The following is a 27500-nucleotide window of genomic DNA, read 5'->3' on the forward strand; positions in this document are numbered from 1 at the left end:
CCTCGGTACCCGCCCACCCTCACCCACAGGGGGACCGAGAGGCTCCCGTCTCCCCTCGATACCCGCCCACTCTCACCCACAGGGGTCTCCCTCGGTACCCGCCCACCCTCACCCACAGGGGGACCGAGAGGCTCCCGTCTCCCCTCGATACCCGCCCACTCTCACCCACAGGGGTCTCCCTCGATACCCACCCACCCTCACCCACAGGGACCGAGAGGCTCCCGTCTCCCCCTCGGTACCCGCCCACCCTCACCCACAGGGGGACCGAGAGACTCCCGTCTCCCTCGGTACCCACCCACCCTCACCCACAGGGGGACCGAGAGGCTCCCGTCTCCCTCGGTACCCACCCACCCTCACCCACAGGGGGACCGAGAGGCTCCCGTCTCCCCTCGATACCCGCCCACTCTCACCCACAGGGGTCTCCCTCGATACCCACCCACCCTCACCCACAGGGGGACCGAGAGGCTCCCGTCTCCCCTCGATACCCGCCCACTCTCACCCACAGGGGTCTCCCTCGATACCCACCCACCCTCACCCACAGGGGGACCGAGAGACTCCCGTCTCCCTCGGTACCCACCCACCCTCACCCACAAGGGGACCGAGAGGCTCCGGTCTCCCTCGGTACCCACCCACCCTCACCCACAGGGGGACCGAGAGGCTCCCGTCTCCCTCAGTACCCGCTGGCACTGATACATGTGTTAACCTCTCTCCTTAGCTCCCTGTGCAGTTGGCCCCTATCGCAGTAGAGTCTTGTACAATGGCCTGAAGCTGTGGCTGAGTAGCCTTCCCGGGGGTATGGTGAGACATCGCGATGAACTAGTTTTCTATTGCCTGGACGAGGAGCACATGTGCAGTTACCCGGTGAAGAGCCAGTGCGTCAATGGCCAACTCCAGGTCCCTGCCTGTTACAAAGGTAAAACTCACCTCCTCCACATCACAGCTACCCAGTCCCCTCCAAACTGACCCATCGCTGGGGGGAGGGAGGGGGAGGGGTCTCCCCATGGGGACTGACCCCTCGCTGGGGGAGAGGGGGATGGGTCTCCCCATGGGGACTGAGCCCTCGCTGGGGGGGAGGGGGATGGGTCTCCCCATGGGGACTGACCCCTCGCTGGGGAGGATGGGTCTCCCCATGGGGACTGACCCCTCGCTGGGGAGGATGGGTCTCCCCATGGGGACTGACCCTTCGCTGGGGGAGTGGGATGGGTCTCCCCATGGGGACTGACCCCTCGCTGGGGGCGGACAGAGGGTGGGTAACTGAAGGGGGGCTTTGCTAATCCAGTCTGTGCTCCCTCTCCCACAGAGCCCACCTGGGTCCGATTCACCCTCTTCCACTGGAAAGTGGTCTCTGAGCTGGAGGAATGCGAACAGGAGCAATCCTAGGGTCAAGAGGTCTAAATCCACCGGTTTCAACATCTTCCTGAGACCAAAGCCCATTGCAGCCTCCGTCTCTCCGACTCGACCCTTAACATCCACATTACCCACCCTACCAACAACCCCCCCACAATCTCCCTCAATCCCCACCTACCCACCTTCTCCCCGTCTCCCTCAATCCCCACCTTCTCCCCGTCTCCCTCAATCCCCACCCACCCACCTTCTCCCCGTCTCCCTCAATCCCCACCCACCCACCTTCTCCCCGTCTCCCTCAATCCCCACCTACCCACCTTCTCCCCGTCTCTCTCAATCCCCACCCACCCACCTTCTCCCCGTCTCCCTCAATCCCCACCTACCCACCTTCTCCCCGTCTCCCTCAATCCCCACCTACCCACCTTCTCCCCGTCTCCCTCAATCCCCACCTACCCACCTTCTCCCTCAATCCCCACCTACCCACCTTCTCCCCGTCTCCCTCAATCCCCACCTTCTCCCCGTCTCCCTCCATCCCCACCTACCCACCTTCTCCCCGTCTCCCTCAATCCCCACCTACCCACCTTCTCCCTCAATCCCCACCTACCCACCTTCTCCCCGTCTCCCTCAATCCCCACCTTCTCCCCGTCTCCCTCCATCCCCACCTACCCACCTTCTCCCCGTCTCCCTCAATCCCCACCTACCCACCTTCTCCCCGTCTCCCTCAATCCCCACCTACCCACCTTCTCCCCGTCTCCCTCAATCCCCACCTACCCACCTTCTCCCTCAATCCCCACCTACCCACCTTCTCCCCGTCTCCCTCAATCCCCACCTACCCACCTTCTCCCGTCTCCCTCATTCCCCACCTACCCACCTTCTCCCCGTCTCCCTCAATCCCCACCTACCCACCTTCTCCCTGTCTCCCTCAATCTCCACCTACCCACCTTCTCCCCGTCTCCCTCAATCCCCACCTACCCACCTTCTCCCCGTCTCCCTCAGTCCCCACCTACCCACCTTCTCCCCGTCTCCCTCAATCCCCACCTACCAACCTTCTCCCCGTCTCCCTCAATCCCGACCCACCCACCTTCTCCCCGTCGCCCTCAATCCCCACCTACCCACCTTCTCCCCGTCGCCCTCAATCCCCACCTACCCACCTCCCCGTCTCCCTCAATCCCCACCTACCCACCTTCTCCCCGTCTCCCTCAATCCCCACCTACCCACCTTCTCCCTCAATCCCCACCTACCCACCTTCTCCCCGTCTCCCTCCATCCCCACCTACCCACCTTCTCCCCGTCTCCCTCAATCCCCACCTACCCACCTTCTCCCCGTCTCCCTCAATCCCCACCTACCCACCTTCTCCCCGACTCCCTCAATCCCCACCTACCCACCTTCTCCCCGTCTCCCTCAATCCCCACCTACCCACCTTCTCCCCGTCTCCCTCAATCCCCACCTACCCACCTTCTCCCCGTTTCTCTCAATCCCCACCTACCCACCTTCTCCCCGTCTCCGTCAAACTCCACCTACCCACCTTCTCTCCGTCTCCCTCAATCCCCACCTACCCACCTTCTCCCCGTCTCCCTCAATCCCCACCTACCCACCTTCTCCCCGTCTCCCTCAATCCCCACTTACCCACCTTCTCCCCGTCTCACTCAATCCCCACCTACCCACCTTCTCCCCGTCTCCCTCAATCCCCACCTACCCACCTTCTCCCCGTCTCCCTCAATCCCCACCTACCCACCTTCTCCCCGTCTCCCTCAATCCCCACCGACCCACCTTCTCCCCGTCTCCCTCAATCCGCACCTACCCACCTTCTCCCCGTCTCCCTCAATCCGCACCTACCCACCTTCTCCCCGTATAGATCATACACTTTAATCGCCATATGTGCTGAATAAACTTTCAGTGTGAAATATGTCTCCTCGTCATTAACCTGTGGGCAGGAGGCAGAGAGAGGGAATAACAGAGAAAGAGAGACGGAGAGAGAGAGAGAGACAAAGAGAGACAGACAGAGAGAGAGAGATGGAGACAGAGAGAGACAGGGAGTGACACAGAAGGAGGGAGAGAAGGAAAGACAGAGAGAGAGAAGAGATAGAGGGAGACAGAGAGTTCCAAGTAAGTCAACTCAACATTCAAAAGGGGGCAGTATTGTGTCAGCCTCAACACACACAATTAGGAGAAAAGAGAGAACGAGAGGGAGATCACTGGAGGGGAAATCAGCCGGGGTTCCTGATCCTTATCACTGTCCAGTGATCCCTGGGTTAGAGAGAGAGCGAGAGAGAGGGGGGAAATCAGCCAGGGTTCCTGTTCCTGATCACTGTCCAGTGATCCCTGTGTTAGAGAGAGAGAGGGGAAATCAGGCAGGGTTCCTGCTCCTGATCACTGTCCAGTGACCCCTGGGTTACAGAGAGAGAGAGAGAGAGGGGGGGGGAAATCAGCCAGGGTCCGTGCTCCTGATCACTGCCGAGTAATCGCTGGGTTAGAGAGAGAGAGGGGAAATCAGCCAGTGTTCCTGCTCCTGATCCCTGTCCAGTGATCTTGGGTTAGAGAGAGAGAGAGAGGAAATCAGCCAGGGTTCCTGGTCCTGGTCAATGTCCAGTGATCCGTGGGTTAGAGACAGAGGGGAAATCAGCCAGGGCTCCTGCTCCTGATCACTGTCCAGTGATCCATGGGGTAGAGAGAGTGAGGGGAAATCAGCCAGGGTTCCTGTTCCTGATCACTGTGCAGTGATCCCTGGGTTAGAGAGAGAGGCGACATCAGCCAGGGTTCCTGCTCCTGGTCACTGTCCAGTGATCCCTGGGTTAGAGAGAGAGGGGAAATCAGCCAGGGTTCCTGCTCCTGATCACTGTCCAGTGATCACTGGTTTAGAGAGAGAGGGGAAATCAGCCAGGGTTCCTGCCCCTGATCACTGTCCAGTGATCCCTGGGTTAGAGAGAGAGAGAGGGGAAATCAGCCAGGGTTCCTGCTCCTGATCACTGTCCAGTGACCCCTGGGTTAGGGCGAGGGTAAATGGGTCTTTGTCAAACAGGTACTGCTTCATATCGACAGTTATTCTATGTTTAGCCTTCAAGATTTCTTAGAATTTGAGACTCGGTAAAATCAGACAGATATGAATCTGAGGTGACAAGTGTGAAGTGAATGATACGAGGTATTGGTGCATGTGTAAGTCCCACTTCCTGAACCGTTACCAAGATTTATTCATTGTCTGCCCATCTCCTGCATACAGCAACCATCACCAATTTAATGATTGCATAATCGGAGTCACAGGTAGCAGTTTGTGTCCATTGGGATTGTGTACGGTGGGAGTGAACGGGAAGGGGTTTGGGATTGGGATTGTGTACAGTGGAAGTGAATGGGAAGGGGTTTGGGATTGGGATTGTGTACAGTGGGAGTGAACGGGAAGGGGTTTGGGACCATTGGGATGGTGTACAGTGGGAGTGAACGGGAAGGGGTTTGGGTCCATTGGGATTGTGTACAGTGGGAGTGAACGGGAAGGGGTTTGTGTCCATTGGGATTGTGTACAGTGGGAGTGAACGGGAAGGGGTTTGGGTCCATTGGGATTGTGTACAGTGGGAGTGAACGGGAAGTGGTTTGGGTCCATTGGGATTGTGTACAGTGGGAGTGAACGGGAAGGGGTTTGGGTCCATTGGGATTGTGTACAGTGGGAGTGAACGGGAAGAGGTTTGGGTCCGTTGGGATTGTGTACAGTGGGAGTGAACGGGAAGGGGTTTGGGTCCATTGGGATTGTGGACAGTGGGAGTGAACGGGAAGGGGTTTGGGTCCATTGGGATTGTGGACAGTGGGAGTGAACGAGAAGGGGTTTGGGTCCATTGGGATTGTGTACAGTGGGAGTGAACGGGAAGGGGTTTGGGTCCATTGGGATTGTGCACAGTGGGAGTGAACGGGAAGGGGTTTGGGTCCATTGGGATTGTGTACAGTGGGAGTGAACGGGAAGGGTTTTGGCTCCATTGGGATTGTGCACAGTGGGAGTCAACGGGAAGGGTTTTGGGTCCATTGGGATTGTGCACAGTGGGATTGAATGGGAAGGGGTTAGGGATTGGGATTGTGTACGGTGGGAGTGAACGGGAAGGGTTTTGGGTCCATTGGGATTGTGCACAGTGGGATTGAATGGGAAGGGGTTAGTGATTGGGATTGTGCACAGTGGGAGTGAACGGGAAGGGGTTTGGGTCCATTGGGATTGTGTACAGTGGGAGTGAACAGGAAGCGGTTTGGGTCCATTGGGATTGTGTACAGTGGGAGTGAACGGGAAGGGCTTTGGGTCCATTGGGATTGTGTACAGTGGGAGTGAACAGGAAGCGGTTTGGGTCCATTGGGATTGTGTACAGTGGGAGTGAACAGGAAGGGGTTTGGGTCCATTGAGATTGTGTACAGTGGGAGTGAACGGGAAGGGGTTTTGGGTCCATTGGGGTTGTGTACAATGGGAGTGAACCAGAAGGGTTTTGGGCACATTGGGATTGTGTACAGTGGGCGTCAGTAGGAAATCTATCTCTCTTTCTCTGATGCTTTCTCGCTCTTCCCATTCTCACTCTCTCTCTGTTTCTCTCCCTGTCTCTCTCTCTCTCCCTCTCTGTCTCTGTTTCATCTCTCTCTCTCTCCCTCTCTCGCTGTGTACTTGCACACGAGCAGGGGAGAGACCTCATCCTGAGGGAGACACAACCAGAGTGAGTGTGGGTATTGACAATTTGATGCACAGTGGGAATTTGATGCAGAGGGGAAGAGGTGCTCTTGGCATTTTTTCTTTGCTATCCAACTTCTTAAATCTTCAGAGAGTGGTCTTGCCCTGCTGCAGCAATAGAGGCTACAAGGGAAAGGAGTGACTGGTAAGTAGTGGGTAAGGTCTTGTAAGTATTTACTACTTTAATTGTTTATAGTTTAAGGTCTTTTTGTGGTTTATACTTTGTATGTTCTGTAGTAACGAGGATCAGGAAAGAAGGGCCCTAGAGTAATTGATTTAAAAGGTTTAATTTAAAGAGACAAGTCATGGCAGGAGAGCTCTAGGCCGTGGTGTGCTCCTCCTGCTCCATGTGGGAAGTCGGGGACATATCCAGTGCCCGGGACCAGCATGTGTGCAGGAAGTGTGTCCAGCTGCAGCTCCTGGAAGCTCGGGTTTCAGAGCTGGAACGGCGGCTGGGGACCCTGTGGAGCATCCGCGGGTCTGAGAGTATCGTGGACAGCACGTTTAGAGAGGGGGGTCACACCGCAGCTGAAGGGACTTGAGGAAGGGAGGGAATGGGTGACCACCAGGCAGTCCAAGAGAAACAGGCAGGTAGTTCAGGAGTCCCCCCTGGGGTCCCGCTCGCAAATCGGTATTCCGTTTTGGAGGCTGATGAGGGCGCTGGTTCCTCCAGGGAGAGCGGACAGAGCCAAGCTTCTGGCACCACAAGCCGCCTGTCTGTACAGGAGGGGAGGAAGGGAGGAAGAGCAATAGTAATAGGGGATTCTATAGTCAGGGGAACAGTAGGCGCTACTGTGGCCGTCAACGTGACTCCAGGATGGTGTGTTGCCTCCCTGGTGCCAGGGTCCGAGATGTCACTGAACGGCTGCAGGGCATCCTGAAGGGGGAGGGTGATAAGGCAGAGGTCATCGTACATGTTGGTACCAATGACACAGGTAGAAAGAGGGATGAGGTCTTGCATCAAGAATTCAGGGAGTTAGGCAGTAGACTGAAGAGCAAGACCTCTCGGGTTGGAATCTCTGGAATACTCCCAGTGCCACGTGCTAGCGAGCTCAGGAATAGGAGAATAGTGCAGATGAATACGTGGCTTAAGAGTTGGTGCAGGAGGGAGGGATTTAGATTCCCGGATCACTGGGACCGTTTCTGGGGAAGGTGGGACCTGTACAAGCGGGACGGTCTACAGCTGAACCAGAGCGGGACTGACATCCTTGCGGGCGGGTTTTGCTAGTGCTGTTGGGAGGCGTTCAAACTAATTCGGCAGGGGGAGGGGACACAGAATGTTAGCAGAATAGGGACACATCGTAAAACAATCAAGTCAGAGGGAGTACACCTGCATTAAGCTTCAAGGGTGTAAGGCAAGGTTGGATGGCCTCTACTTTAATGCCAGGAGTACTACAGGTAAAACGGATGAGTTAAGGGTGAGGATTGAGACATGGAATTGTGATATGGCAGCCATCACAGAGACATGGTTGAGGGAGGGGCAGGATTGGCAGCTCAATGTTCCGGGATATAGAATCTTCACGCGAGACAGGGGAGGGGGTAAAAGAGGAGGAGGTGTTGCATTATTAGTTAAGGAGACAGTTACTGCAGTAAGGAGAGATGATATCTTGGAGGGGGCATCGAATGAAGCTTTGTGGGTAGAGATTAGGGATAAAAAAAAGGGGCAGCCATATTGTTAGATGTTTATTATAGACCCCCAGATAGTCAGCGGGAAATTGAGGAGCAAATATGTGCACAATTTGTAGAGGTGTGTAAAAACAATAACAATAGGGTAATTATATTAGGTGATTTCAACTTTCCCAACATTCATTAGGATAGACATAGTGTTACGGGCTTGGATGGAGTGGATTTCTTGAAATGTGTACAGGAGAACTTTTTAGGTCAATATGTAACGGGTCCAACAAGGGACGGCGCAGAGCTGGACCTAATTCTGGGGAATGAAGCCGGACAGGTGGCTGAGGTGGTGGTGGGGGAGCATTTTAGCAATAGCGACCACAACATGGTACAATTTAAGCTTGTTATGGACAACTTAATAGACAAGTTGCAAAACAATGTTTGGGATTGGGGGAGAGTGGATTTTAGTAAAATAAGGCAGGATCTGGCCAAGGTAGACTGGGAACAGCTACTTGTGGGGAAATCTACAGAGGAACAGTGGGGGTGTGTTCAAAATGGAAATGGGGAGGGTATAGGCTCAACATGTTCCCTCTAGGGAGATAGGAAGGAGTAACAAGCCCAGAGAACCATGGATGACCAGTGATATTCAGGTTACGATGAGAAGGAAAAGAGAGGCTTTTAGCAGGTACAAGGGAAGCAAATCAGCGGAGGCATTAGTGGAGAACAGAAAGTGCAGGGTGGAGCTTAAGAAAGCAATTAGGAGAGCAAAGAGGGGATATGAGAAAGCTCTGGCTGGTAAAAGTAGGGAAAATCCCAAGATATGCTATAAGTATATCAATGGGAAGAGGATAACCAGGGAAAGAGTAGGGCCCATTGGGGACCAAGGGATCTATGGGTGGAGCCAGAGGACATCGGTAGAGTGTTGAAGGAATACTTCACATCCATCTTCACCCAAGAGAATGAGGATGAAGGTATCGAACTCGGGGAGAGAGACTGCGAGGTTCTTAAGCAAATTGATATAGAGTGACAAGGTATTGGAGGTGTTGGCAGGCTTAAAAGTGGACAAATCTCCAGGTCTGGATGATTTGTGTCCCAGACTGCTGAGGGAGGCAAGGGAGGAGATCGCAGGGGCTCTGACCCGAATTTTTAATTCCTCTCTGGCCACGGGGGAGGTGCCAGAGGACTGGAGAACAGCTAATGTGGTTCCGCTATTTAAGAAGGGTTGTAGAGATAAGCCAGGGAACTACAGGCCAGTGAGTCTCACGTCAGTGGTAGGGAAACTATTGGAGAAAGTTCTGAAGGAGAGAATCTATCTCCACTTGGAGAGGCAAGGTTTGATCAGGGATAGTCAGCATGGCTTTGTCAGAGGGAGGTCATGCCTAACAAATTTGATTGAATTTTTTGAGGAGGTGACCAGGTGTGTAGATGAGGGTAGTGCAGTTGATGTAGTTTATATGGATTTCAGCAAAGCCTTTGACAAGGTCCCACATGGGAGACTTATAAAGGAGGCAAATGTCTCATGGGATACAGGGTAATTTGATAAGGTGGATTCAAAATTGGCTTAGTTGTAGGAGACAGAGGGTGACGACAGAAGGATGCTTTAGTGACTGGAAGCCAGTGTCCAGTGGCGTACCACAGGGATCTGTGCTGGGTCCCCTATTATTCATCATTCATATAAACGACATAGATGACTATGTGGGGGGTAGGATTAGTAAGTTTGCGGATGACACAAAGATTGGCCGGGTGGTTAACAGTGAGGTTGAGTGTCTTGGGCTACAGGAAGATATAGACGGGATGGTCAAATGGGCAGATAAGTGGCAGATGGAATTTAACCCTGAAAAGTGTGAAGTGATACACTTTGGAAGGAGTAATTTGACAAGGAAGTATTCAATGAACGGCACGGAACTAGGAAGTTCTGAGGAACAAAGGGACCTTGGCGTGTGTGTCCATAGATCTCTGAAAGCAGAGGGGCATGTTAGTGGGGTGGTGAAAAAGGCATATGGGACACTTGCCTTTATCAATCGAGGCATAGATTACAAAAGTAGGGTGGTCATGTTGGAGTTGTATGGAACCTTGGTGAGGCCACAGCTGGAGTACTGTGTGCAGTTCTGGTCGCCACATTATAGGAAGGATGTGATGGCACTGGAGGGGGTGCAGGGGAGATTCACCAGGATGTTGGGCCTGGGATGAAACATTTAACTTATGAAGAGAGGTTTGGATAGACTTGGGTTGTTTTCGTTGGAGCAGAGAAGACTGAGGGGCGACCTGATCGAGGTGTACAAGATTATGAGGGGCATGGACAGGGTGGATAGGGAGCAGCTGTTCCCCTTAGTTGAAGGGTCAGTCACGAGGGGGACATAAGTTCAAGGTGAGGGGCAGGAGATTTAGGGGGGATGTGAGGAAAAACTTTTTGACCCAGAGGGTGGTGAGGGTCTGGAATGCGCTGCCTGGGAGGGTGGTGGAGGTGGGTTAGCCTCACATCCTTTAAAAAGCACCTGGATGAGCACTTGGCATCTCATCAACATTCAAGGCTATGGGGCCAAGTGCTGGTCGATGGGGTTAGGGAGGTAGGTCAGGTGTTTCTCACAGTGTCGGTGCAGACTCGATGGGCCGAAGGGCCTCTTCTGCACTGTGATTGTGTGATTCTGATTCTGTCATTCTGTTTCCGTCTCTCTCCTGTCTCTCTGTCTCTGTCTCTCTGTCTCTCTCTCTGTCTCTCTCTCTCTCTCTGTCTCTCTCTCTCTGTCTCTCTCTCTCTGTCTCTGTCTCTCTCTCTCTGTCTCTCTCTCTCTGTCTCTGTCTCTCTCTCTCTCTCTCTCCCTGTCTCTGTCTCTCTCTCTCTCTCTGTCTCTCTCTCTCTCTGTCTCTCTCTCTCTGTCTCTCTCTCTCTGTTTCTCTCTCTCTCTGTCTGTCTCTCTCTGTCTCTCTGTCTCTCTCTCTCTCTGTCTCTCTGTCTGTCTCTCTCTGTCTCTCTGTCTGTCTCTCTTTCTCTCTCTCTCTCTGTCTCTCTCTCTGACCTATCAACCTCAGTTCTGTACGTGACCACACGAGTGAAGTGTGGGTTTGCCTTAATATCCCAGAGTCTGTGAGTGAGAACAGAGTCCTAATGGGGTCTGCCACTTCCTCCTAGACGTTGATCTCTGACAGCTGAGGTCAGGGCACCAGAACTGGGCTTTGTGAGGGCCACAACCTAAATAGGAAGCTGTATTCGTCACGCAGAGAGAGAGGGAGAGAGGCAGAGAGAGAGAGAGAGAGACAGAGGGAGAGAGGCAGAGAGAGAGAGAGGCAGAGAGAGAGGGAGAGAGGCAGAGAGAGAGGGAGAGGCAGAGAGAGAGGGAGACAGAGAGAGAGAGGGAGAGAGGCAGAGAGATAGAGAGAGGCAGAGACAGTGACAGACAGACAGAGAGAGAGGGAAAGAGACAGACACAGTGACAGACAGACAGACAGAGGGAGGGAGAGAGAGACAGTGACAGCGACAGACAGACAGATAGTGGGAGGGAGAGAGAGAGAGAGACAGTGATAGACAGACAGATGGAGGGAGAGTGAGAGAGAGAGAGGCAGAGACAGTGAGAGACAGACAGACGGAGGGAGAGAGGGGGGCAGAGACAGTGACAGACAAACGGTCAGAGGGAGGGAGAGAGAGAGAGAGAGAGACAAAAATCTACCTCTCTCCCATTTGTGGCTGACACTCAGGTCAGAGTAACAGGCAGAAGGTAAGAAGAGGAAGTTGTTGAAGGGCCAGGAGTTTATAACTGGAGCAGTGCAACTGCTAATCGGTAGCACATGTAACTGATTCAGAGAGAGAGAGAGAGAGAGAGAGACAAGCATGAAGCTGTGAATCACTGAGCTGGGAGGGAGCAGTCACTGAAGGGACACACCCTAGGCAGCAGAGATTCAGAGACGCGCTGCAGACAGAGCGAGAGCTGGGCAGGAGCCGATAACGCCTGTCAACCCAGACCAGAGAGAGAGAGAGAGACAGGCGGAGGGAAAAGGAGAGAGCAAGAACGAGGAGGAGAGAGCACGGCGGAGAGCGGCCAGAGAAGGAGAGAGAGAGAGTGACCGGGAGGAGGAGAGAGAGCCAGAGAGAGAGAGAGACAGGACACAGAGAAGCAAACTGTTGCTTGCCCGGTCTCCACAAAGGCTGCTCACATTCTGCACGTCAAACGTTAACAGCGGGAGGAGTGGAAGTGAAACGAACTGTTTGGGAATTTCCAAAAGCTCCCGAGCGTCCAGTCAAATATTTGCAGACAACCAGGCGTCTGTCGACACCACTTGAGGTAAGTGCGAGACACATGGAGCCAATACTTGCGCCACCAATATGTCCACACAGTAACTCCCTGGCTAACGCAAAGCGGGATCCCTCACACAGACCCCAGAGGCCGGCAGGAAAGGGTTTCACATCGCATTCCCCAAAGACAGAGAGAGAGAGAGACACAGAGACAGTGCGGCACTCCCTCAGTACTGACCCTCCGACAGTGCGGCGCTCCCTCAGTACTGACCCTCTGACAGTGCGGCACTCCCTCAGTACTGACCCTCTGACAGTGCGGCACTCCCTCAGTACTGACCCTCCGACAGTGTGGCACTCCCTCAGTACTGACCCTCCGACAGTGCGGCGCTCCCTCAGTACTGACCCTCCGACAGTGCGGCACTCCCTCAGTACTGACCCTCCGACAGTGCGGCACTCCCTCAGTACTGACCCTCCGACAGTGCGGCACTCCCTCAGTACTGACCCTCTGACAGTGCGGCACTCCCTCAGTACTGACCCTCCGACAGTGCGGCACTCCCTCACTACTGACCCTCCGACAGTGCGGCACTCCCTCAGTACTGACCCTCCGACAGTGCGGCACTCCCTCAGTACTGACCCTCTGACAGTGCGACACTCCCTCAGTACTGACCCTCTGACAGTGCAGCACTCCCTCAGTACTGACCCTCTGACAGTGCAGCACTCCCTCAGTACTGACCCTCTGACAGTGCGGCACTCCCTCAGTACTGACCCTCCGACAGTGCAGCACTCCCTCAGTACTGACCCTCCGACAGTGCGGCACTCCCTCAGTACTGACCCTCCGACAGTGCAGCACTCCCTCAGCACTGACCCTCCGACAGTGCAGCACTCCCTCAGTACTGACCCTCCGACAGTGCAGCACTCCCTCAGCACTGACCCTCCGACAGTGCAGCACTCCCTCAGTACTGACACTGAGGGGGAGGGAAGTGTGGGCCTGGATTATGGAGTTCCACCCTGGCGTCTCAAGACTGGGTGCTGAATGAAGGGATCAGATGATGAGATATCAGCTGATTTTGTGCTGTTTTAGTGAGGAGTTTGTTAATCAGATTTGAATCTGACGTGCTGAATGCTTTTGGGCAATTGGGACATTCTGGCTTGCTAGCTGAGTGTTAAGGCCCGTTGCCAAAGAGCATTTTGCAGTCCATAAATAGACTCAGTTTTCCCAGACCTCCTCCCCGGTCCGGACAGACACACCCCTCTCCAAACCCGCCAACAATTCGTCATTTTCTCCTGCGCCTCCCAAGATCAAATCCAAGGCATCAGCAACAGAATATTAGCAACAGGAGAAGGCCCAATTCAGCCCCCTTCTCGAGCCTGTTACACAGGAACAGCAGGAGGCCCATTCACCATTAACTGTAACACGGATATACCCCACACCCCTCACTGTAACACTCTGATATATCCCACACCCCTCACTGTAACACTCTGATATACCCCACACCCCTCACTGTAACACTCTGATATACAACACACCCGTCACTGTAACACTCTGATATACCCCACACCCCTCACTGTAACACTCTGATATACAACACACCCCTCACTGTAACACTCTGATAAACTCCACAACCTTCACTGTAACACTCTGATATATCCCACACCCCTCACTGTGACACTCTGATATATCCCACACCCCTCACTGTAACACTCTGATATACCCCACACCCCTCACTGTAACACTCTGATATACCCCACACCCCTCACTGTAACACTCTGATATATCCCACACCCATCACTGTAACAATCTGATATATCCCACACCCCTCACTGTAACACTCTGATATACCCCACACCCCTCACTGTAACACTCTGATATACCCCACACCCCTCACTGTAACACTCTGATATACCCCACAACCCTCACTGTAACAATCTGATATACCCCACACCCCTCACTGTAACACTCTGATATACCCCACACGCCTCACTGTAACACTCTGATATATACCACACCCCTCACTGTAACACTCTCATATATCCCACACCCCTCACTGTAACAATCTGATATACCGCACACCCCTCACCGTAACACTCTGATATATCCCACACCCCTCACTGTAACACTCTGATATACCCCAATGTAACACTCAGATATATCCCACACCCCTCACTGTAACACTCTGATATACCCCACACCCCTCACTGTAACACTCTGATATATCCCACACCCTTCACTGTAACACTCTGATATATCCCACACACCTCACTGTAACACTCTGATATACCCCACACCCCTCACTATAACACTCTGATATATCCCACACCCCTCACTGTAACACTCTGATATATCCCACACCCCTCACTGTAACACTCTGATAAACCCCACACCCCTCACTGTAACACTCTGATATATCCCACACCCCTCACTGTAACACTCTGATATATCCCACACGACTCACTGTATCACTCTGATATACCCCACACCCCTCACTGTAACACTCTGATATATCCCACACCCCTCACTGTAACACTCTGATATACCCCACTGTAACACTCTGATATATCCCACACCCCTCACTGTAACACTCTGATATATGCCACACCCTTCACTGTAACACTCTGATATATCCCACACCCCTCACTGTAACACTTTGATATATCCCACACACCTCACTGTAACACTCTGATATATCCCACACCCCTCACTGTAACACTCTGATATATCCCACACCCCTCACTGTAACATTTTGATATATCCCACACACCTCACAGTAACACTCTGATATATCCCACACCCCTCACTGTAACACTCTGATATACCCCACACCCCTCACAGTAACACCCTGATATATCCCACGCCCTTCACTGTAACACTCTGATATACCCCACACCCCTCACTGTAACACACTGATATACCCCACACCCCTCACTGTAACACTCTGATATACCCCAAAACCCTCACTGTAACACTCTGATATACCCCACACCCCTCACTGTAACACTCTGATATATCCCACACCCCTCACTGTAACACTCTGATATATCCCACACCCCTCACTGTAACAATCTGATATACCCCACACGCCTCACTGTAACACTCTGATATATCCCATATCCCTCACTGTAACACTCTGATATACCCCACACCCCTCACTGTAACACTCTGATATATCCCACACCCCTCACTGTAACACTCTGATATACCCCACACCCCTCACTGTAACACTCTGATATACCCCACACCCCTCACTGTAACACACTGATATACCCCACACCCCTCACTGTAACACTCTGACATACCCCACACCCCTCACTGTAACACTCTGATATACCCCACACCCCTCACTGTAACACACTGATATACCCCACACCCCTCACTGTAACACTCTGATATACCCCACACCCCTCACTGTAACACTCTGATATACCCCACACCCCTCACTGTAACACTCTGATATATCCCACAGCCCTCACTGTAACACTCTGACATACCCCACACCCCTCACTGTAACACTCTGATATCCCCCACACCCCTCACTGTAACACTCTGATATATCCCACACCCCTCACTGTAACACTCTGATATATCCCACAGCCCTCACTGTAACACTCTGATATACCCCACACCCCTCACTGTAACACTCTTAGAAATCCCACAACCCTCACTGTAACACTCTGATATACCCCACACCCCTCACTGTAACACTCTGATATATCCCACACTGCTCACTGTAGCACTCTGATATACCCCACACCCCTCACTGTAACACGCTGATATACCCCACACCCCTCACTGTAACACTCTGATATATCCCACACCCATCACTGTAACACTCTGATATATCCCACACCCCTCACTGTAACAATCTGATATACCCCACACCCCTCACTGTAACTCTCTGATATACCCCACACCCCTCACAGTAACACTCTGATATATCCCACACCCCTCACTGTAACACTCTGATATATCCCATACCCCTCACTGTAACACTCTGATATACCCCACACCCCTCACTGTAACACTCTGATATATCCCACACCCCTCACTGTAACAATCTGATATATCCCACACCCCTCACTGTAACAATCTGATATATCCCACACCCCTCACTGTAACACACTGATATACCCCACTGTAACACTCTGATATATCCCACACCCCTCACTGTAACACTCTGATATATGCCACACCCTTCATTGTAACACTCTGATATATCCCACACCCATCATTGTAACACTCTGATATATCCCACACACCACACTGTAACACTCTGATATATCCCACACCCCTCACTGTAACACTGATATATCCCACAACCCTCACTGTAACACTCTGATATATCCCACACACCTCACTGTAACACTCTGATATATCCCACACCCCTCACTGTAACACTCTGATATACCCCACACCCCTCACTGTAACACCCTGATCTATCCCACGCCCTTCACTGTAACACTCTGATATACCCCACACCCCTCACTGTAACACACTGATATACCCCACACCCCTCACTGTAACACTCTGATATACCCCACACCCCTCACTGTAACACTCTGATATACCCCACAACCCTCACTGTAACACTCTGATATACCCCACACCCCTCACTGTAACACTCTGATATACCCCACACCCCTCACTGTAACACTCTGATATACCCCACAACCCTCACTGTAACACTCTGATATATCCCACACCCCTCACTGTAATACTCTGATATCCCCCACACCCCTCACTGTAACACTCTGATATATCCCACACCCCTCACTGTAACACTCTGATATATCCCACAGCCCTCACTGTAACACTCTGATATACCCCACACCCCTCACTGTAACACTCTTAGAAATCCCACACCCCTCACTGTAACACTCTGATATACCCCATACCCCTCACTGTAACACTCTGATATATCCCACACCGCTCACTGTAACAGTCGGATATACCCCACACCCCTCACTGTAACACTCTGATATCCCCCACACCCCTCACTGTAACACTCTGATATATCCCACACCGCTCACTGTAACAGTCGGATACACCCCACACCCCTCACTGTAACACTCTGATATCCCCCACACCCCTCTCTGTAACACTCTGATATACCCCACACCCCTCACTGTATCACGCTGATATACCCCACACCCCTCACTGTAACACTCTGATATATCCCACACCCCTCACTGTAACAATCTGATATACCCCACACCCCTCACTGTAACACTCTGATATTTCCCACACCCCTCACTGTAACACTCTGATATATCCCACACCCCTCACTGTAACAATCTGAGATACCCCACACCCCTCACTGTAACACTCTGATATATCCCAGACCCCTCACTGTAACAATCTGATATACCCCACACCCCTCACTGTAACACTCTGATATATCCCACACTCCTCAATGTAACACTCTGATATATCCCACACACCTCACTGTAACACTCTGATATATCCCACACTCCTCACTGTAACACTCTGATATATCCCACACCCCTGACTGTAACACTCTGATATATCCCACACCCCTCACTGTAACACTCTGATATATCCCACACCCCTCACTGTAACACTCTGATATACCCCACACCCCTCACTGTAACACTCGGATATATCCCGCACCCCTCACTGTAACATTCTGATATACCCACACCCATCACTGTAACACTCTGATATACCCCACACCCCTCACTGTAACACTCTGATATACCTCACACCCCTCACTGTAACACTCTGATATAAACCACACCCCTCACTGTAACACTCTGATGTACCCCACACCCCTCACTGTAACACTCGGATATATTCCGCACCCCTCACTGTAACATTCTGATATACCCCACACCCATCACTGTAACACTCTGATATACCCCACTCCCCTCACTGTAACACTCTGATATACCCCAAACCCTTCACTCTAACACTCTGATATAACCCACACCCCTCACTGTAACACTCTGATATATCCCACACCCCTCACTGTAACACTCTGATATACCCCACACCCCTCACTGTAACACCCTGATATATCCCACACCCCTCACTGTAACACTCTGATATACCCCACAACCCTCACTGTAACACTCTGATATACCCCACACCCCTCACTGTAACACTCTGATATACCCCACACCCCTCACGGTTTCACTCTGATATATCCCACACCCCTCACTGTAACACTCTGATATAATCCACACCTCTCACTGTAACACTCTGATATATCCCACACCCCTCACTGTTACACTCTGATATATCCCACACCCCTCACTGTAACACTCTGATATATCCCACACCCCTCACTGTAACACTCTGATATAATCCACACCTCTCACTGTAACACTCTGATATATCCCACACCCCTCACTGTAACACTCTGATATACCCCACACCCCTCACTGTAACACTCTGATATACCCCACACGCCTCACTGTAACACTCTGATATATCCCACACCCCTCACTGTAACACTCTGATATAATCCACACCCCTCACTGTAACACTCTGATATACCCCACACCCCTCACTGTAACACTCTGATATATCCCACACCCCTCACTGTAACACTCTGATATAATCCACACCCCTCACTGTAACACTCTGATATATCCCACACACTTCACTGTAACACTCTGATATATCCCACACCCCTCACTGTAACACTCTGATATATCCCACACCCTTCACTGTAACACTCTGATATATCCCACACACCTCACTGTAACATTCTGATATATCCACAACCCTCACTGTAACACACTGATATACCCCACACCCCTCACTGTAACACTCTGATATACCCCACACCCCTCACTGTAACATTCTGATATACCCCACACCCATCACTGTAACACTCTGATATACCCCACTCCCCTCACTGTAACACTCTGATATACCCCAAACCCTTCACTCTAACACTCTGATATAACCCACACCCCTCACTGTAACACTCTGATATATCCCACACCCCTCACTGTAACACTCTGATATACCCCACACCCCTCACTGTAACACCCTGATATATCCCACACCCCTCACTGTAACACTCTGATATACCCCACAACCCTCACTGTAACACTCTGATATACCCCACACCCCTCACTGTAACACTCTGATATACCCCACACCCCTCACGGTTTCACTCTGATATATCCCACACCCCTCACTGTAACACTCTGATATAATCCACACCTCTCACTGTAACACTCTGATATATCCCACACCCCTCACTGTTACACTCTGATATATCCCACACCCCTCACTGTAACACTCTGATATATCCCACACCCCTCACTGTAACACTCTGATATAATCCACACCTCTCACTGTAACACTCTGATATATCCCACACCCCTCACTGTAACACTCTGATATACCCCACACCCCTCACTGTAACACTCTGATATACCCCACACGCCTCACTGTAACACTCTGATATATCCCACACCCCTCACTGTAACACTCTGATATAATCCACACCCCTCACTGTAACACTCTGATATACCCCACACCCCTCACTGTAACACTCTGATATATCCCACACCCCTCACTGTAACACTCTGATATAATCCACACCCCTCACTGTAACACTCTGATATATCCCACACACTTCACTGTAACACTCTGATATATCCCACACCCCTCACTGTAACACTCTGATATATCCCACACCCTTCACTGTAACACTCTGATATATCCCACACACCTCACTGTAACATTCTGATATATCCACAACCCTCACTGTAACACACTGATATACCCCACACCCCTCACTGTAACACTCTGATATACCCCACACCCCTCACTGTAACAATCTGATATACCCACACCCCTCACTGTAACACTCTGATATACCCCACACCCCTCACTGTAACAATCTGATATACCCACACCCCTCACTGTAACAATCTGATATCCCCACACCCCTCACTGTAACACTCTGATATACCCCACACCCCTCACTGTAACACTCTGATATACCCCACACCCCTCACTGTAACACTCTGATATACCCCACACCCCTCACGGTAACACTCTGATATACCCCACACCCCTCACTGTAACACTCTGATATACCCCACACCCCTCACTGTAACACTCTGATATACTCCACACCCCTCACTGTAACACTCTGATATATCCCACACCCCTTACTGTAACACTTTGATATATCCCACACCCCTCACTGTAACACTCTGATATATCCCACACCCCTCACTGTAACACTCTGATATATCCCACACCCCTCACTGTAACACTCTGATATACCCCACTGTAACACTCTGATATACCCCACACCCCTCACTGTAACACTCTGATATATCCCACACCCCTCACTGTAACACTCTGATATACCCCACACCCCTCACTGTAACACTCTGATATATCCCACACCCCTCACTGTAACACTCTGATATACCCCACACCCCTCACTGTAACACTCTGATATATCCCACACCCTTCACTGTAACACTCTGATATATCCCACACACCTCAATGTAACACCCTGATATATCCCACACCCCTCACTGTAACACTCTGATATATCCCACACCCCTCACTGTAACACTCTGATATACCCCACACCCCTCACTGTAACACTCTGATATATCCCACACCCTTCACTGTAACACTCTGATATATCCCACACACCTCAATGTAACACCCTGATATATCCCACACCACTCACTGTAACAATCTGATATACCCCACGCCCCTCACTGTAACACTCTGATATACCCCACACCCCTCACTGTAACACTCTGATATATCCCACACCCTTCACTGTAACACTCTGATATATCGCACACACCTCAATGTAACACCCTGATATATCCCACACCACTCACTGTAACAATCTGATATACCCCACACCCCTCACTGTAACACTCTGATATATCCCATACCCCTCACTGTAACACTCTGATATACCCCACACCCCTCACTGTAACACTCTGATATATCCCACACCCTTCACTGTAACACTCTGATATATCGCACACACCTCAATGTAACACCCTGATATATCCCACACCACTCACTGTAACAATCTGATATACCCCACACCCCTCACTGTAACACTCTGATATATCCCACACCCCTCACTGTAACACTCTGATATATCCCACACCCCTCACTGTAACAATCTGATATACCCCACACCCCTCACTGTAACACTCTGATATAACCCACACCCCTCACTGTAACACTCTGATATATCCCACACCCCTCACTGTAACACTCTGATATACCCCACACCCCTCACTGTAACACCCTGATATATCCCACACCCCTCACTGTAACACTCTGATATACCCCACACCCCTCACTGTAACACTCTGATATACCCCACTGTAACACTCTGATATATCCCACACCCCTCACTGTAACACTCTGATATACCCCACACCCCTCACTGTAACACTCTGATATACCCCACACCCCTCACTGTAACACTCTGATATATCCCACACCCCTCACTGTAACACTCTGATATATCCCACACCCCTCACTGTAACACTCTGATATACCCCACACCCCTCACTGTAACACTCTGATATATCCACACACCTCACTGTAACACTCTGATATACCCCACACCCCTCACTGTAACACTCTGATATTCCACACACCCCTCACTGTAACACTCTGATATACCCCACACCCCTCACTGTAACACTCTGATATATCCCACACCCCTTTCTGTAACACTCTGATATACCCCACACCCCTCACTGTAACACTCTGATATATCCCACACCCCTCACTGTAACACTCTGATATATCCCACACCCCCCACTGTAACACTCTGATATACCCCACTGTAACACTCTGATATACCCCACACCCCTCACTGTAACACTCTGATATATCCCACACCCCTCACTGTAACACTCTGATATATCCCACACCCCTCACTGTAACATTCTGATATATCCCACACCCCTCACTGTAACACTCTGATATACCCCTCACCCCTCACTGTAACACTCTGATATATCCCACACCCTTCACTGTAACACTCTGATATATCCCACACCCCTCACTGTAACACTCTGATATATCCCACACCCCTCACTGTAACACTCTGATATATCCCACACGCCTCACTGTAACACTCTGATATATCCCACACACCTCAATGTAACACCCTGATATATCCCACACCACTCACTGTAACACTCTGATATACCCCACACCCCTCACTGTAACACTCTGATAAGCCCCACACCCCTCACTGTAACACTCTGATATACCCCACACCCCTCACTGTAACACTCTGATATATCCCACACCCCTCACTGTAACACTCTGATATACCCCACACCCCTCACTGTAACACTCTGATATATCCCACACCCCTCACTGTAACACTCTGATATATCCCACACCCCTCACTGTAACACTCTGATATATCCCACAGCCCTCACTGTAACACTCTGATATACCCCACACCCTCACTGTAACACTCTGATATATCCCACACCCCTCACTGTAACACTCTGATATACCCCACACCCCTCACTGTAACACTCTGATATACCCCACTGTAACACTCTGATATATCCCACACCCCTCACTGTAACACTCTGATATACCCCACACCCCTCACTGTAACACTCTGATATACCCCACACCCCTCACTGTAACACTCTGATATATCCCACACCCCTCACTGTAACACTCTGATATATCCCACACCCCTCACTGTAACACTCTGATATATCCCACAGCCCTCACTGTAACACTCTGATATACCCCACACCCTCACTGTAACACTCTGATATATCCCACACCCCTCACTTTAACACTCTGATATATATCACACCCCTCACTGTAACACTCTGATATACCCCACACCCCTCACTGTAACACTCTGATATACCCCACACCCCTCACTGTAACACTCTGATATATCCCACACGCCTCACTGTAACACTCTCTGATATACCCCACACCCCTCACTGTAACACTCTGATATACCCCACACCCCTCACTGTAACACTCTGAGTTCCCCCACACCCCTCACTGTAACACTCTGATATACCCCACACCCCTCACTGTAACACTCTGATATATCCCACACTCCTCACTGTAACACTCGGATATACCCCACACCCCTCACTGTAACACTCTGATATATCCCACACCCCTCACTGTAACACTCTGATATACCCCACACTCCTCACTGTAACACTCTGATATACCCCACACCCCTCACTGTAACACTCTGATATACCCCACACTCCTCACTGTAACACTCTGATATACCCCACACCCCTCACTGTAACACTCTGATATACCCCACACCCCTCACTGTAACACTCTGATATACCCCACACCCCGCACTGTAACACTCTGATATACCCCACACCCCTCACTGTAACACTCTGATATACCCCACACCCCTCACTGTAACACTCTGATATACCCCACACCCCTCACTGTAACACTCTGATATATCCCACACCCCTCACTGTAACACTCTGATATACCCCACACCCCTCACTGTAACACTCTGATATACCCCACACCCCTCACTGTAACACTCTGATATACCCCACACCCCTCACTGTAACACTCTGATATATCCCACACCCCTCACTGTAACACTCTGATATATCCCACACCCCCTCACTGTAACACTCTGATATACCCCACACCCCTCACTGTAACACTCTGATATATCCCACACCCCTCACTGTAACACTCTGATATAGCCTACACCCCTCACTGTAACACTCTGATATACCCCACACCCCTCACTGTAACACTCTGATATATCCCACACCCCTCGCTGTAATACACTGATATATCCTACACCCCTCACTGTAACACTCTGATATACCCCACACCCCTCACTGTAACACTCTGATATACACCACACCCCTCACTGTAACATTCAGATATATCCCACACCCCTCACTGTAACACTCTGATATACCCCACACCCCTCACTGTAACACTCTGATATACCCCACACCCCTCACTGTAACACTCTGATATACACCACACCCCTCACTGTAACACTCTGATATATCCCACACCCCTCACTGTAACACTCTGATATACCCCACACCCCTCACTGTAACACTCTGACATATCCCACACCCCTCACTGTAACACTCTGATATATCCCACACCCCTCGCTGTAACACACTGATATATCCCACACCCCTCACTTTAACACTCTGATATACCCCACACCCCTCACCATAACACTCTGATATACACCACACCCCTCACTGTAACACTCTGATATATCCCACACCCCCCACTGTAACATTCTGATATATCCCACACCCCTCACTGTAACACTCTGATATATCCCACACCCCTCACTGTAACACTCTGATATACCCCACACCCCTCACTGTAACACTCTGATATACCCCACACCCCTCACTGTAACATTCTGATATATCCCACACCCCTCACTGTAACACTCTGATATACCCCACACCCCTCACTGTAACACTCTGATATACCCCACACTCCTCACTGTAACACTCTGATATACACCACACCCCTCACTGTAACACTCTGATATACACCACACCCCTCACTGTAACACTCTGATATATCCCACACCCCTCACTGTAACACTCTGACATATCCCACACCCCTCACTGTAACACTCTGATATACCCCACATACCTAAGTTTAACATACTCTCTCAGGGATATGGATGGGTGAGGGGGGGATTTGAACAGGAGAATGAGAATTGTAGGGGCTGGAGGAGGTTACAGAGATAGGGAGGGAGGGGGTGAGGGAGGGATTTGAACAGGAAGATGAGAATGGTAGGGACTGGAGGATGTTACAGAGATAGGGAGGGAGGGGGTGAGGGAGGGATTTGAACAGGTGGATGGGACTTGTAGGGGCTGGAGGAGGTTACAGAGATAGGGAGGGAGGGGGAGAGGGAGGGATTTGAACAGGAAGATGAGAATGGTAGGGACTGGAGGATGTTACAGAGATAGGGAGGGAGGGTGTGAGGGAGGGATTTGAACAGGAGGATGGGAGGTGTGGGGTCAGCGAGCACGGGGAGGGGAAGAGCAGCTGCCTGACCCAGGGTGTGTCTTTCCTGTGTTAAGACAGGTCTGAGCTCCTCCAGACTGAAAATCTTGTCACTGTGTGCGCACTGCGCCGGGGACTTAACTGTTTCCTCCTGTGGTTTCAACTCTCAATGAACTGACTCATTCAACCCACGCGTCGCGGGATTAATCTGGTCAGGGGAGAGTCTCCCCATGGGGACTGACCCCTCGCTGGGTGTGCGGGTAAAGGGTCTCCCCATAGGGACTGACCCCTCGCTGGGCGTGGGGGGTGGGGGTGAAGGGTCTCCCCATGGGAACTGACCTCTCGCTGGGCGGCGGAGTGGGGGTCCCAGCTATATTGTCGAAAGCCCCTGAAGGGGGCGGGGGGCACTTGGCCGTGCGGTGGGGGGTGGGGTGGGGTGGAGGGGGGGAGGGGTGACGCGGGGCTAAGCTCACCGACCGCCCGCCCACCTCTAACCGCCGCCTTCTCTTTCTTCTCCCCCTCCCTCTCTCCCCTTCCTTCCCCCCCTCTCAGCGCAGGAAGGACTCTTCGCTTGTCTGCGGATTCGTTCGGAGCTCGAAGGCCGCAGGAGGCGGCGTCGCCGCGCGGAATCGAGAAGAAAACAAGACACAGAAATGGCGGTGGGCAACCTCCAGGCCCTCAACTCCCGGGTGGGCTACTGCCGGCTGGCGGCCGCGCTATTCGCCTGCGTGGCCTTCGCTCTGGTGCTGCACAGCGGCTACTGGAGCAGCCGGGAGGGGGGCTGGTGTGTCTTCGCCTGGTGCTTCTCCTTCGTGGCCACGCTGCTGGTGCTGGGGGTGGAGCTGGCCGGACTGCAGGGCCGGGTGCCCGTCTCCTGGCGCAATGGGCCCATCACCCTGGCCGCCCTGGCCGCCTGCCTCTGCCTGTCGGCCTCGGTGGTCTACCCGCTCTTCCACCTGGGCCGGGACGGCCCCCGGGGCGAGGCCTACAGCTACGGGGTGGCGGCCACCGTCTTCTCCTGCCTGGCCGCCGTGGCCTACGGGGCCGAGGTCTCCCTGACCCGGGCCCGGCCCGGGGAGGTGACCGGCTACATGGCCACCGTGCCGGGCCTGCTGAAGGTGGTGGAGGCCCTGGTGGCCTGTGTCCTCTTCGTCTTTGTCTCCGGCGCCTCCTACCGCGACCACGGCGGCCTGCAGTGGTGCCTGGCCGTCTACTGCATCTGCTTCATCCTGTCGGCCGTCGTGGTCCTCCTCTGCGTGGGGGAATGCACCTCCTGGCTGCCCATCCCCTTCGACCGCTGGGTGGGGGGCTACGCCCTGCTGGCCGCCCTGCTCTACGCCACCGCCCTGGTGGTCTGGCCCATCTTCTGCTTCGACAGTCGCTACGGCCAGGCCAGCCGGCCGGCCGGCTGCTCCCACGCCGGCTACCGCTGCCAGTGGGACAACCGGCTGGCCGTGGCCGTGCTGACCGGGGTCAACTTCCTCGTCTACCTGGCCGACCTGGTCCACTCCGGACGCCTCATCTTCATCAAGGTCTAGACGGGTGGGGGGAGAGGGAGGGTGTGGGTGGGGTGGGGGGTGGGGGGAAGATGGGGAGAGGGAGGGTGTGGGTGGGGGGAAGCTGGGAACGCTAGTCGGGTCAACTGGGTCGGTGGGGTGGGGCGGGACGGAGGGGAGACGGTGGGGAAGGGAGAGGTGTTGGTACCTGAGGGTGCGTTCGGGGAGGAGGGTAGTGTACGAGGGGGATTTACTCTGTATCTAACCCCGTGCTGTACCTGTCCTGGGAATGTTTGATGGGGACGGTGTAGAGGGAGCTTTACTCTGTATCTAACCCCGTGCTGTACCTGTCCTGGGAGTGTTTGATGGGGACAGTGTAGAGGGAGCTTTACTCTGTATCTAACCCCGTGCTGTACCTGTCCTGGGAGTGTTTGATGGGGACAGTGTAGAGGGAGCTTTACTCTGTATCTAACCCCGTGCTGTACCTGTCCTGGGAGTGTTTGATGGGGACAGTGTAGAGGTAGCTTTACTCTGTATCTAACCCCGTGCTGTACCTGTCCTGGGAGTGTTTGATGGGGACATTGTAGAGGGAGCTTTACTCTGTATCTAACCCCGTGCTGTACCTGTCCTGGGAGTGTTTGATGGGGACGGTGTAGAGGGAGCTTTACTCTGTATCTAACCCCGTGCTATACCTGTCCTGGGAGTGTTTGATGGGGACAGTGTAGAGGGAGCTTTACTCTGTATCTAACCCTGTGCTGTACCTGTCCTGGGAGTGTTTGATGGGGACAGTGTAGAGGGAGCTTTACTCTGTATCTAACCCCGTGCTGTACCTGTCCTGGGAGTGTTTGATGCGGACAGTGTAGAGGGAGCTTTACTCTGTATCTAACCCCGTGCTGTACCTGTCCTGGGAGTGTTTGATGGGAACGGTGTAGAGGGAGCTTTACTCTGTATCTAACCCCGTGCTGTACCTGTCCTGGGAGTGTTTGATGGGCACAGTGTAGAGGGAGCTTTACTCTGTATCTAACCCCGTGCTGTACCTGTCCTGGGAGTGTTTGATGGGGACGGTGTAGAGGGAGCTTTACTCTGTATCTAACCCCGTGCTATACCTGTCCTGGG

General features: G+C 52.2%; 2 protein-coding genes across 3 annotated transcripts in view; both read left to right on the plus strand.

Annotated features, from left to right (window-relative positions):
• The window catches only part of LOC144675564 (beta-2-glycoprotein 1-like), an 8131-nt gene extending 4886 nt beyond the window's left edge, over positions 1–3245 (plus strand). The window contains exons 4-5 of the mRNA XM_078536240.1: positions 716–913; positions 1301–3245. Coding sequence (XP_078392366.1) covers positions 716–913; positions 1301–1380 — 278 coding nt within the window. The 3' untranslated portion in view covers positions 1381–3245. The remainder of the gene's footprint in view (positions 1–715; positions 914–1300) is intronic.
• Positions 3246–11558: 8313 nt separating this feature from the next.
• Positions 11559–27500, plus strand: part of myadma (myeloid associated differentiation marker a) — a 16224-nt gene continuing 282 nt past the window's right edge. The window contains exons 1-3 of one of the 2 annotated variants that reach the window (XR_013575087.1): positions 11559–11922; positions 25441–27034; positions 27381–27500. The exon at positions 27381–27500 is cut by the window's right edge and continues 282 nt beyond it. Coding sequence is in view for 1 of the 2 variants with exons in the window: in XM_078536239.1 (XP_078392365.1) it covers positions 25542–26426 (885 nt within the window). In the remaining variant the exon portion in view is untranslated. The other variant, XM_078536239.1, reaches the window with a different exon arrangement.

The sequence above is a fragment of the Cetorhinus maximus genome, unplaced genomic scaffold, assembly GCF_964194155.1.
Source record: "Cetorhinus maximus unplaced genomic scaffold, sCetMax3.hap1.1 HAP1_SCAFFOLD_1015, whole genome shotgun sequence".
In the NCBI taxonomy this organism is placed as follows: Eukaryota; Metazoa; Chordata; class Chondrichthyes; order Lamniformes; family Cetorhinidae; genus Cetorhinus; species Cetorhinus maximus.